Genomic DNA, 12,385 nt, shown 5'->3' with positions numbered 1-12,385 from the left:
TGAAATTTTTAACAAATTAATTATGTAAAAAACATTTTATACCATAGTTATAATTTTTATTATACATCAGAAAATGATCACGATGGTCTTTTGGTTGTCACACTATACGTACTAGCACAAAGATCGCGCGGCTCGTACGACTCGCGCGATGCGACCAAATTTACCTAAACTTGCAGAGCGTAAAATTGTGAAATGGCTCTTAAGAACTTATGTCCATACGTACCTAACATGTATCGTTCTAATATACTACTTATTTACTAAAAAATTGGCAGGTACCTAGATAAAAATATACATATTTAGTGCTAATTACACTCGCGACTTCGTTTTGACGGATATATTTAAAACTAGCTGTGCCCGCGACTTCGTACCTACGCATGGAATTTAAAAAATATATAAATTTCTTAAATAAAAGTTGCCTAAGTTACTCCTTATTACATCAGCTATCCGCCAGTAAAAGTCCTGCTTAAATCGGTCCAGTTGTTTCAGAGATTAGCTTGAACAAACAGACAGACAGATAGACAGACGAAAATTGTAAAAAATATTATTTTGGTATATGAACCTATATATATATGTATATGCACTTATTATATATATATATATATATATAATAAGTGCATATATATATATATATATATATATATATATATATATATATATTACAAACAGACACTCCAATTTTATTTATTTGTATAGATGTTTATTTCTATAGATTAATATTTTAAAAATAAAATTGGAATACGTGCTGATAAATTATAACTTATTACACATTTGGCTTTGAGCTTTAACACCGTGCTGACTTTCCGAATAAAAAGTACTCAGTCTCATACTTAGCTTACCTTAAATCGTGTTTAGTTAGTTCTGTTATTTTTCTAATTATTCGGAGCAATGATGTAGACAGACGGATGAAAACAAAAAATCTCTCATCAATGTAAACACAAAAACTATCATATGTTTTATTAAATACAATTTAGTAACTAATAGTTACAAAAAGAAAGTAAAGATACAACAGAAAGTAGTCGTAAGCGCGTATCTAATAATACATTCATTTATTTTATTACTTGACATAATGTATCCATTAAGCTGGAATAAGATAAAGACAATGTCTTAGATCATTGAAACGCAACAAATCCTAGTCTTGCGAATGTAACTTAGGGACGAACCCAAAACTTCGTTAGATCAAGCTCCCTCGCCGAGCTCTTCCTAACTTTACACAGCGTGGTCTAATTAAACAACTTATAATTAATTTTTAACTTCATTTTACGGTATAAAAGTAATTAATTGTATATCATTTACTTTAACAAAGTACTCATATGTTGATCACTTCTCGTTTTTTTGATACATACATAGACTATAGCATTACTTTGTACTAGAGGTAGATACTAAGATAATAATCTGAAATATTTCCCTTTCATTAATTTAAGTTCACTTTTAAAATAGTTTTGAAATCAATAAAACTAAATTTATTCCAGTTTCATTGGAAATTCGTATCGATATATATCATTTCATCATTCTTTTGAAAAGGGTGGGCATAAAAGTATCGTAGTTCTTTGTGCCTTTTTTTTAAATCCCTACTAATATTATAAATGTGAATATAAGTTTGTCTGCTACGCTTTCACGCAAAAACTACATAACCGATCATCATGAAACTTTGTACACGTATTCTTGGAGGTATTAGAAGTAACATAGGATACTTTTTATGTAAAAAAAATTCAATGCGAGCGAAGCCACGGGTAAAAGCTAGTATGTTAATAAATTAGAATTCAATTGTGTATGGAAATCACATAAGTTATTCTGCAAATTTATATAGTGTCTTTATTAAAGTACAGTACGACTGGAAATATCTTGCTGAAAATTAGGAAAGTAGGTATCTCCACCTTACACAAGATCATAGCCAAATAACACTGCTCTTAAGTAGCGTTGTCTGTCTGTGGGGAATAAAGGTAATGTAATGCAATCCTAATATTGCAAGCGTCTCCACCCACTTATCGTGAGGAGGACCTTAGGCTTCTTTTCCATCTTTGTAGTATAAAAAATGATGTATTATATACGTTTTCATGACATAACTTTTACTTTTACCATATAAAATAGTTTTTAATCAATACATTCAGAATTAGGAACGGATACCTACGGAAATTTTAATATATCCTTATTGGAAACGTCCTATATAGTCCTTGTGATAATACCGTATAAATTGCAGGGAGTCATACGTCACCGTCCCACATCTCAACTCCTCCGAATCAACACAGACAATGTATATTTGCAAAATACGAACTTAGTTGATTTCCATGTGAACGTTTCTGTGTAGACTAGAAAACCCGCCTGATTTTACCTACGCTTGTTGGTATAACAATTACCCGAATTACAATATTAATAATTTTATATTGTTTTTATAGGCTGTTACGCAGGGTTTTTAACCCAAAAAGAACAAATTTATTCAAATTTAAAAACATTTTTAAGGCAGGGAATAGCAGGAAAAGAGCCCGATTGGGGAAGTACCTCAATATAACAGAAGATCACAGCTAATTAATACTGTTGGGGAGAGGGTTGGCAACGCGTTTGCGATGCTTCTGATGGTGTTGCACTATCAGGTGGACCGTACGCTTACTTGCCGACCTCGTCGTATAAAAAAAATATTAGAACAAAAAAAGCAGTTCTTCGTGTTTTGAATATACTTATGCATAAATGCTGGAATATTAGATAACTATGCCAAAAATTATCTCTTATATATTTGATATAGTTTTCTAATCAACACAAGCATATACATATTTTACCCTAAAACCGTTGAAGCTTTATATTCTAATTATTTTCTAAACTTATAGAAAGATATAGAAAGTTAATAATATTAAAGTACTTTTATAAATCCAAAGCACCGTGCATAGGTAATATAGAAGGATTAGCAGTGCTATATTAGCGGCGAATTAGACAGTGTGGCATTTCACACGACTATGGTATTTTGTCGCGCATTATGTAGAGTTCGGTGCACAGGGCCTCACGCGTCGGTGCACTGACACATACAACCCCTCGTTTTACTACATACATATAAACGTATTGCACATAAACAATAATGAATATATCGATTTTTATGAAGAATTTGATGTTGATTTTATTATTAATCTTTTTCAATTTTTATTTGTGCTTTGTGAGTACTTCAAAGTAAAAAATGTATTCAAATATTAAAGAGAATAATTACGATACTTCGCGGCTTTCCTACGAGGCTCAAAAGACGATCGCTAAAGTCGTCTAAGTCCATTTCAGTAAAAAGAAATGATCTCTCCTTCAAAAGGATTTAAGGCATTAAGATGGGACTTGACGTTACACCGTAATCAATAAGTACTTTTATTTGAAAGGAAAACTACACTAAATTGAATATTTGAGAAATGTTAAAACATTTTTAAATTAATTATAGACGTAAATTGTGTATTATCTATAGTTTTGCAAATTATAAATGTTTATTAATACCTATTAAAAAACATAAAATTTTTTATGTATTGTCATTGTAAAAGATGCGGTTAAATTTTTAACACTAATATGTTCCTAAAAAGTTGTAATTAAAACTATAATACAAGTTAAAGTGAATTTAAATAATATTTGAACGGTATTTTCGAACGGTGTGAGAGTTTCTATAACAGCTTAGCGTTGAGGAAAAGGGGCAGCTGAAGACGATGGTATCTGTAAACGCAACAAAAACACCACGTTATTAGCGTGATTGTTGTAATCTGACTAATCTATTTTGGGCTAGGAAGGGTACGCCGTTATTACGCATTTATAGAGAATAAAATAATAGTATCGTTGACTGAAAGTTTTAATGATATTTGAATAATTCAGAAACAGATTTGAAATCTATTTTTTTGACTAGCCGTCAACTTTATATACCTATATTGAACAAATATGGCAATTGAAATAATTAAACGATTCACAAATTATTTTGTTTGTAATTTATCGTATAAATAAAAAATTAAAGTGTTCCTGATATGTCCTGCATAGTCAAAACAATGTGATACAACTCGATCTTGATTTTTATATTTTCTTGCTTTTACATTTGTTTAGCGCAAAACTCGAGAATGGCTCCACCAATTCCGCTAATTGTTTTTTATATGTTCCTCAAGTCACAAGACACAAAAATTTTATGCCAAAAAAAAAATAAATAAAAATAAAATAAAGTCATCACTCGGAAAACGTTACATTTATTTTACTATAAACTATTGACATAGCGAAGTCTGTCCGGGCAGCTAGTTTATAATAGAATTTGGACTATTGTAAGTTTTCAATACCTAAACAAATATTTAAGTTACACAGAAGTAATTTTTAAAATCAGTTTTTACGTTAAATTTAAGTCTCATGGACCACAAATAAAACAAGGCTTCATACATATAATGCTACAATAATTAGGCTACAAAAGCACTTTTGAAACTAGGTTTTACAAACTACAATTAAGCATAAGTTTTTTTTTTAAATTAAATTAGTCAATTTTATATATAAATGACTTTTATAAACATTTTATTATTATTATCTGTTAAGGCGACCGACTGCTCGACATCCCTTGTAACGTGTGTGGCGATAGAAGTTCTGGAAAGCATTACGGAATTTACAGTTGCGACGGTGAGGGTATAATTTATTTCATTTTTATATCAATTTATTAGCTTAATTATTTTTATTTTAAGTTGAGAGATGTCATCAAATTAATTTTCAATGCCTCTATATGTTTCTTCAGTAGCTTCACCTCTTTGTAAGACACAGCGTTCGTCTTTTTCTCTAGTTGGTGTATAGGTACATATATAAGCCATTTTCGCTTTATCACGTCTCCTATTTATCCTATTCCCTATATTTATACAAACAAATATTAACTTGTCAGCAATAGCACTGTTGTACGCAATTAGCAAGGAATTTATAAACAACACTTGCACATCGTTCGATAGTCAACTACCCTCATTCGTTATATTAGTCGAGTTATTCTGACGTGTATAAAACGAATAGTGCAACCGCCGCTAAGGCAGTCTTGGTTCTGGCTTGGCACGATACACTTGTTGTATCCTGCTAGTAACTTAACCTAGACTCATTCAATAATTAATTTGTGCAATCGAATTAATTATTACCTATTACGATTAATTTGGCTAGGCGGGACGTATAACTCGAGCAGTGAAGGTGAGCGTTGATGCGCATTGCAAAGGGGGCCTCCTTAAACCTACACCTGGGTCGCAAGTCCTAGGCACTGCTCTGAGTTACTCCCTATGCCACACGATAGATTGGATCGGATCGCATTACATTACGTACTACCTACATAGTATTGTAAAGAGTGCGAGTATAACCTACGTCCGCGCCCTGCAAATATAGAAAAGGACCTTTCCAATTCAGACGAAAGACTACATCAGAAGTGGGATAAGATCCACCCCCACTTTCAAAATTTAACCAATTCAGTTAGTTACATTAAACGAAAAAATGTCTCTCTTCGCTTCCGGTATGGAAGCTATTTCAGAAAACAGCTGAAGTTATAGGCCCACCTCCTGACGATACATCTGTTTCTAGCTAGTGTGCAAGTTAGTTGCAATATTTGGTGGTGATTAGTGGGTACATCGATCATCGTTTTATTTTCTTTTATTAGTGGGTATATCGGTACTTTAGTTCTTTTCGGTCGTTTTGTTGTATTCTTATCGGTTAGTAAGCTGGTTGAAGGGGCCTTGTACGCCCGAGCCACGCTACAGAGTGAGGGTGAAGGGGCCTAGCACGCCCGACCCACGGTTGTTAGCTGGTTGAAAGGGCCTTGTACGCCCGGGCCACGCTACAGAGTGAGGGTGAAGGGGCCTAGCACGCCCGACCCACGGTTGTTAGCTGGTTGAAAGGGCCTTGTACGTCCGGGCCACGCTACAGAGTGAGGGTGAAGGGGCCTAGTACGCCCGACCCACGGTTGGTAAGCTGGTTGAAGGGGCCTTGGACGCCCGGGCCACGCTATAGAGTAGGGGCGAAGGGGCCTAGCACGCCCGACCCACGGTTAGTAAGCTGGTTGAAAGGGCCACGTACGCCCGGGCCACGCTATGTCAAGAAGGGATGAAGGGGCCCAGTATGCCCGACCCGCTTGTGCATTACGGTCTCAGCGTTTTGGTCAGGAATAGCCGAACAGTTATTAGTGTCACTCGTTACTGTTGTATAGGTCGGGAGGAGTAACGCTAAGTTAGCGGATGCACGACATGGACGCACGAGGTCGTGCGATTGTCAGGGTTGGCCGTGTCAGCAATAGCACTGTTGTACGCAATTAGCAAGGAATTTATAAACAACACTTGCACATCGTTCGATAGTCAACTACCCTCATTCGTTATATTAGTCGAGTTATTCTGACGTGTATAAAACGAATAGTGCAACCGCCGCTAAGGCAGTCTTGGTTCTGGCTTGGCACGATACACTTGTTGTATCCTGCTAGTAACTTAACCTAGACTCATTCAATAATTAATTTGTGCAATCGAATTAATTATTACCTATTACGATTAATTTGGCTAGGCGGGACGTATAACTCGAGCAGTGAAGGTGAGCGTTGATGCGCATTGCAAAGGGGGCCTCCTTAAACCTACACCTGGGTCGCAAGTCCTAGGCACTGCTCTGAGTTACTCCCTATGCCACACGATAGATTGGATCGGATCGCATTACATTACGTACTACCTACATAGTATTGTAAAGAGTGCGAGTATAACCTACGTCCGCGCCCTGCAAATATAGAAAAGGACCTTTCCAATTCAGACGAAAGACTACAAACTTAATAAAATAGAATAATTTAAGAGTAATTTATAGCTATTAAATTTAATGTAAATAATAGTATAATAAATAGTATTTCTTCCATTTAATTAAGTACATTTTACATCCTTATTTTACATGCATAAGTGTAACTTACAAAAATTATACTACTATTCCTTTTTAAAATCTTTGTCTTAGTTGTTGATATATTAAATTATTCTTAAATATTTTGTTTTAAACTACATTTTTTTTTTAAAAATGAATACTGATGTTGTGTTTAATTAAAAATCAGGTTGCTCGGGCTTCTTTAAACGGTCGATCCACCGGAATCGCGTGTATACATGCAAGGCGGGCGGGGAGATGAAAGGCCGCTGTCCAGTGGACAAGACTCACAGAAACCAGTGCCGTGCCTGCAGACTCGCTAAGTGCTTCCAAGCCAACATGAATAAAGATGGTGAGTTTACAACCTATCTTACATAAATTCTAAATGTTTCATAGAAAACAATCCTATGCCTAGTTCTTCAATGTGGTTGCCAAGAAAATATGTACTATTAATTTTTAATTATATATAAATATAGAATAAATAAATTTTGTCAAAATATCAGATACCTAAGTGCTTATATAAAAAGCACATGTACCTACTGCAACGTTCTATATCAATACACTACAATAACAGAGCACATTACGAAACTAGAGGACTATAATAGCCCGGTCTGCATTTATATCCATCACATTCGCAGCAGGTTGTTTTGTCCAAAGCTCACTCAGTGAAATATTGAGTGAAATAAACTAGCTAGCGTTACTGGCGCACAGTGCCGTTCAATTTCCACCACACTCGATCCTATCTGTCATTACGTCATCTCGATGTGCCCAATATTCTGTTGCGCTGTCAGCCTCTGTCGCTTTTATTTATTGCCAACGATAATATATTTCAATAAACATTGAATATATGCTATTCATACGAATTATTATTTCTTCTTGTTACTATCAGAGTTGTTGAATTATTAATATTCTGTATGTACTTATTTGATATTTATATAAATTAAAAATTAAGTAAACGGAAGGTAAAAGTTAAGAAAGATTTTATTTGATAAAATCGATAATGTGTGAAGTCGAACGAAAACTCTCGTGAAAATCGAAATGTACCAATGATCACGAATAATTACTAATAATAAATTAAATAGTAAGATTAACTTCCTCTTCTGGCGTAACCACAAATACTTAAAAAACAAGTTATATGTTTTAGACACTTACAAATAATTTTGTAAGTGTAATATAATAATAATAAAATAATAATCTACCGGAAAACCGGGATGTCTGGCGCAAACTAGGGGAGGCTTATGTCCAGCTGTGGACTGCAATAGTCAGAATTGACTGACTGAAATAAAATTTAGTTATATCTAATAATCAGCGCTTTTATTTGTATCCTTTTTAGAATAACGAAGTCAAATAACTATATTTTAAATTACTTATACACATGACCCAGAATAAATCAATGTAACTAAATAAAATTTTGAGAATAAATGAATATTCATAGACTTATGTCGGTCGCAAGTCGCACGTCATCTGATACGAAGCTTTTGAGTTCTCTATGTTGATTATATCGTTTATAATATAGGGCTGGCAGTACTTTTGATACTGTAAGATTTCTGTTTTTGTATACGAATTATTACCGGAAGTTTTTAGGTTTTTAATAAGGCCGTCGATTCAAAATAAAGGTTTTTCCTATGTCCGTCGATACATTTTGACATATGATTTCACATAACAACCTTACGCACACATTTATAAAATAGGACTATATTGATTCAATTTTTAAGATTGTTTATCTAGTATTAATTTGCAGAAAACTTTCTGTCACACAAAAAAAAATATATATTTTATATATTGATAATAATGATATTGAATATAGTGAAATTACTTCAAAAACCACTATAACAAGGAATCTTAAAATTAAGTTTTTTAATATTTTTAATTTATTTCTTTCTTAAAATAACTCACCCTTAACTATTAAGTATAAGGAGAAAAAGATGATTCTAGTTAATTACTCATCGCGAGCTCATAGGATTCTCATGCTCATACATATTTACCTACTTGTGTTGCATGAATCAGTAAGCTAGTAAATAATACATTATATTCACATCGCTAATGGAATGAATTGAACGTAGCCCTGTCAGAAGAGTAGCGAGCTGCGGTCTCGCCGCAGGTGCTCTGCCGCTAAATTATTCACGAGCATCACTTTGTGCCACCACGACCCGGATTACCTTTATATGTTTACTCGCTCGCGTAATTATACGCCCTCACGAAACTTACCCGCCGCAGATAGCGTCAACGCTTCCTATTGCTAATATACCCACTACATAGTACATAGTAGATATTTAACAATAGTTGTGTTTGCAGGCAAACGAAGAGAAACCGACTTCAATTATATCGACAAGGATTACAACGTAGGTAGACGAAAAAATAGTCAAGTAAATACGCATTACGGATTTTCGAGAGATTCCCTAGATTTCTCTAGGATCCCATCATTAGATCCTGCTTTCCTTATCATAGTACCAAACTAGGGATATCTCCTTTGTGAAGGTGGCGAGTGCACTGGGCAGACTCCTCCCGAACATCGGAGGACCCAGCGCCACCTGCAGGCAGCTATATTCCGGAGTCTGCCGGAGTATGGCGACGTACGGTGCCCCGGTTTGGGCGGATCGCCTCACTGCGAGGAATAAGGCCGCGCTGTGGTCTGCGCAGAGGATCATCGCGGTGAGGGTTATCCGGGAGTACCGTACGGTATCGTGGGCTGCAGCTAGTGCTCTAGCCGGCGATCCCCCGTGGGAACTCGTGGCGGAGGTCCTTGCCGAGACCTACTCATACGTCTCGGGTAGGAGGGCTCTCGGTGAGAACCCCACGTTGGACGGGATCCTACGGGTGCGCCGGATGGGGCAAGAAGCACTAATGCGGAGGTGGGGGGAGTACCTGGCGGAGCAGCCGTATGGCACACGCGTAACGGCTGCCTTGCGCCCGGTCCTTGAGCGGTGGATGCGCCGTAAGCGCAAAGCCCTCACCTTCCGTCTGACGCAGGTTCTCACCGGGCACGGCTGCTTTGGTGAATACTTGTGTCGGACGGCCCAAAGGGAGCCGACGACTGAATGCCACGATTATGGCGCGGCGGTGGACTCTGCCCAGCACACCCTCGAGGTGTGCCCGAGATGGGCGGCGCTACGTCGCGATCTGACGATAGTCCTCGGAGGGGACTTGTCACTGCCGAGCGTTATCACCGCGATAGCTTGATTGCTAAATATTTCAGTCAGTGGTTTTGGATAAAATATTTAAGTCTATTTATATATCGTAATCTATAGAAGATATATGAAGTTGATAGTCAAATGAACAGCCAATCAGTCAACTTCATTATCATGGAGCAAACAGGAAACAAATTGGTACTGGTCAAACGTTGACTCGGACCCGTAGCATCGACTCGATCTGTACCTATAACTGAACATTGGAAAGCTATATCGTTGTAAAGTAATACACTCGTACCTACTGACTGACAGATTTTAAGCCCAGAAGGTTTTTCTATTTATATATTAATATGTATGTAATTTGCCTTCACGTATAACAAGGCATTATTTAAACGACTTCAAGAAAAGAAGGATGTTCTCAATTCAAGCGTACTCCCACTACTGGGCATAAGCCTCTTTTCCCATGTAGGAGAAGGATCAGAGTTTAATTCACCACGCTGCTCCAATGCAGGTTGGTGGATATATTCCCTAATATGAGTAACGATCGCTATCAGGTGTAAATGATAACAACCGGGACCGACGGCTTAACGTGCTCTCCGAGGCACGGTGGGGAGACCCACGAGGACTGTAAAAACACCCAGACCACGGCAAACGCTTTATGGCCAATACAAATGTTAGTCGTGTGCGGGAATCGAACCCGCAACCGCCAGCGCAACAGGTATAATCCATGGCTGTAACTGTTGCGCCAACGCAGCGTCTTGCACAGTGCAAATACTGATAAATGACGAATACAGATAATCATTTTCAAATAAAATTATTATTAAATTGCTAGACCCAATAACCATAATCCTTAATTTAACTTTGAAATTAATTTTCAATCCATACGGTTTCTACCAAACGACTATTCAAATAGACTTTTCAAAGTTTTATCATTTTAATACTTACGAAAAAGTTAAAGGGTAGATATCAAAAAGTTCTCCACTTAAGTTCTTAAAAGTTAACCATTTGCCTTTTAGAAGAACTTAAAGCGACATTCATTAAATTTTACACTGTGATTTCGATTTCCCTTGTCTACTCAAACTTACCAATGTCTATAAATATATAATTTAATGCCAATCTGTAAAAAAAATGTAAGAATAACAGTAATAGTTGGTAGTAGTAATGAAACTATACAGCGGGAATACTTAATTAGTTTTAGCTAAAACTTGTTAAAAGATTTTGTAAGAAAACTGTAGTAAAATAAAGAAGCATTTAATAGACTAAATTTACTACAGTATTGATAAGGTTGAACTAAAAAATAATTTAAAAAGTATAAATAATAACAACAATTACCATACAAACTGATAATAAGAGCAAAGTGTCGCGAAGACGAGTAACCGTCGGCGGCTGAACTCTCGAGCAGCCAAGGGGCAAACTTTTCAATTACCGCCATGTCGTGTTACCCCGCAGCGGGTTAAATTAATTCTCTCCACTTCACAAAAAGATTCACCTTACCCCATTTCACCCCTGTGAATCGACACCGTCCATCCTGACGTTTTCCTGAATTTTTCCCCAATATTTTCCAGCGCTCACCCGTAACATACTGACGTTTCACAATATTTATTTTTAATTTACCGGTATGCGCGCAAGATTCGCAATCTACAGTTTGAGCTCACCTTTTAGAAGTTCTTTTGTGAAAAAGAGTATAACAATTTAATGAATTAGGCCTCAACATTTTCCCCTTATCTCTCTGGTCTTTGGTTGTAAAACACTCTTATATTATTTATTGTCTAAACTTTTTCTTCTGTTTCGTAGTGTAATATGTTTAAAATTACATGTTATGTATTATATTATATTATATATTTGACGCCGCGTTGGCGCAGACGCCGCGTTGGCGCAACGGTCACAGCTATGGATTGTGCCGGTTGCGCTGGCGGTTGCGGGTTCGATCCCCGCACATGACAAACATTTGTATTGGCCATACAGGTGTTTGCCGTGGTCTGGGTGTTTGTGAGTCCTTGTGGGTCTCCCCACCGTGCCTCGGAGAGCACGTTAAGCCGTCGGTCCCGGTTGTTATCATGTACACCTGATAGCGGTCGTTACTCGTAGTAGGGATATATCCGCCAACCCGCATTGGAGCAGCGTGGTGGATTAAGCTCTGATCCTTCTCCTACATGGGGGAAGAGGCCTTTGCCCAGTAGTGGGATATTACAGGCTGAAGCGTATATATTTCATAAGTATAGTAGTTTTATTGTAGTAATTAATAATAAATTAATAATACGAAAATATTTATAGAATCATCTGATTAGGTATGTTAAATTCAAAAAAATTGCTTTTAGATAATTTTGATAAAAACGGAGTTTTGAAATTAAAAATTTATTATACAAAAATCAATACTTGAGATGGTATTAGAGGATGAGGTCGTCCAATTATATAATAAAAAATATATAGATGAA

At 36.4% G+C, this 12,385-nt stretch overlaps 1 protein-coding gene across 1 annotated transcript in view; it reads left to right on the top strand.

The window, feature by feature from the left end:
- LOC123655860 (protein dissatisfaction) overlaps positions 1–12,385 on the top strand; it is a 50,257-nt gene that overhangs the window by 4,250 nt on the left and 33,622 nt on the right. The window contains exons 2-3 of the mRNA XM_045591608.1: positions 4,519–4,599; positions 7,013–7,174. Coding sequence (XP_045447564.1) covers positions 4,519–4,599; positions 7,013–7,174 — 243 coding nt within the window. The remainder of the gene's footprint in view (positions 1–4,518; positions 4,600–7,012; positions 7,175–12,385) is intronic.

Source organism: Melitaea cinxia, chromosome 8 (assembly GCF_905220565.1).
Source record: "Melitaea cinxia chromosome 8, ilMelCinx1.1, whole genome shotgun sequence".
Classification (NCBI taxonomy): Eukaryota; Metazoa; Arthropoda; class Insecta; order Lepidoptera; family Nymphalidae; genus Melitaea; species Melitaea cinxia.
This window is presented reverse-complemented; position numbering and strand designations above follow the sequence as displayed.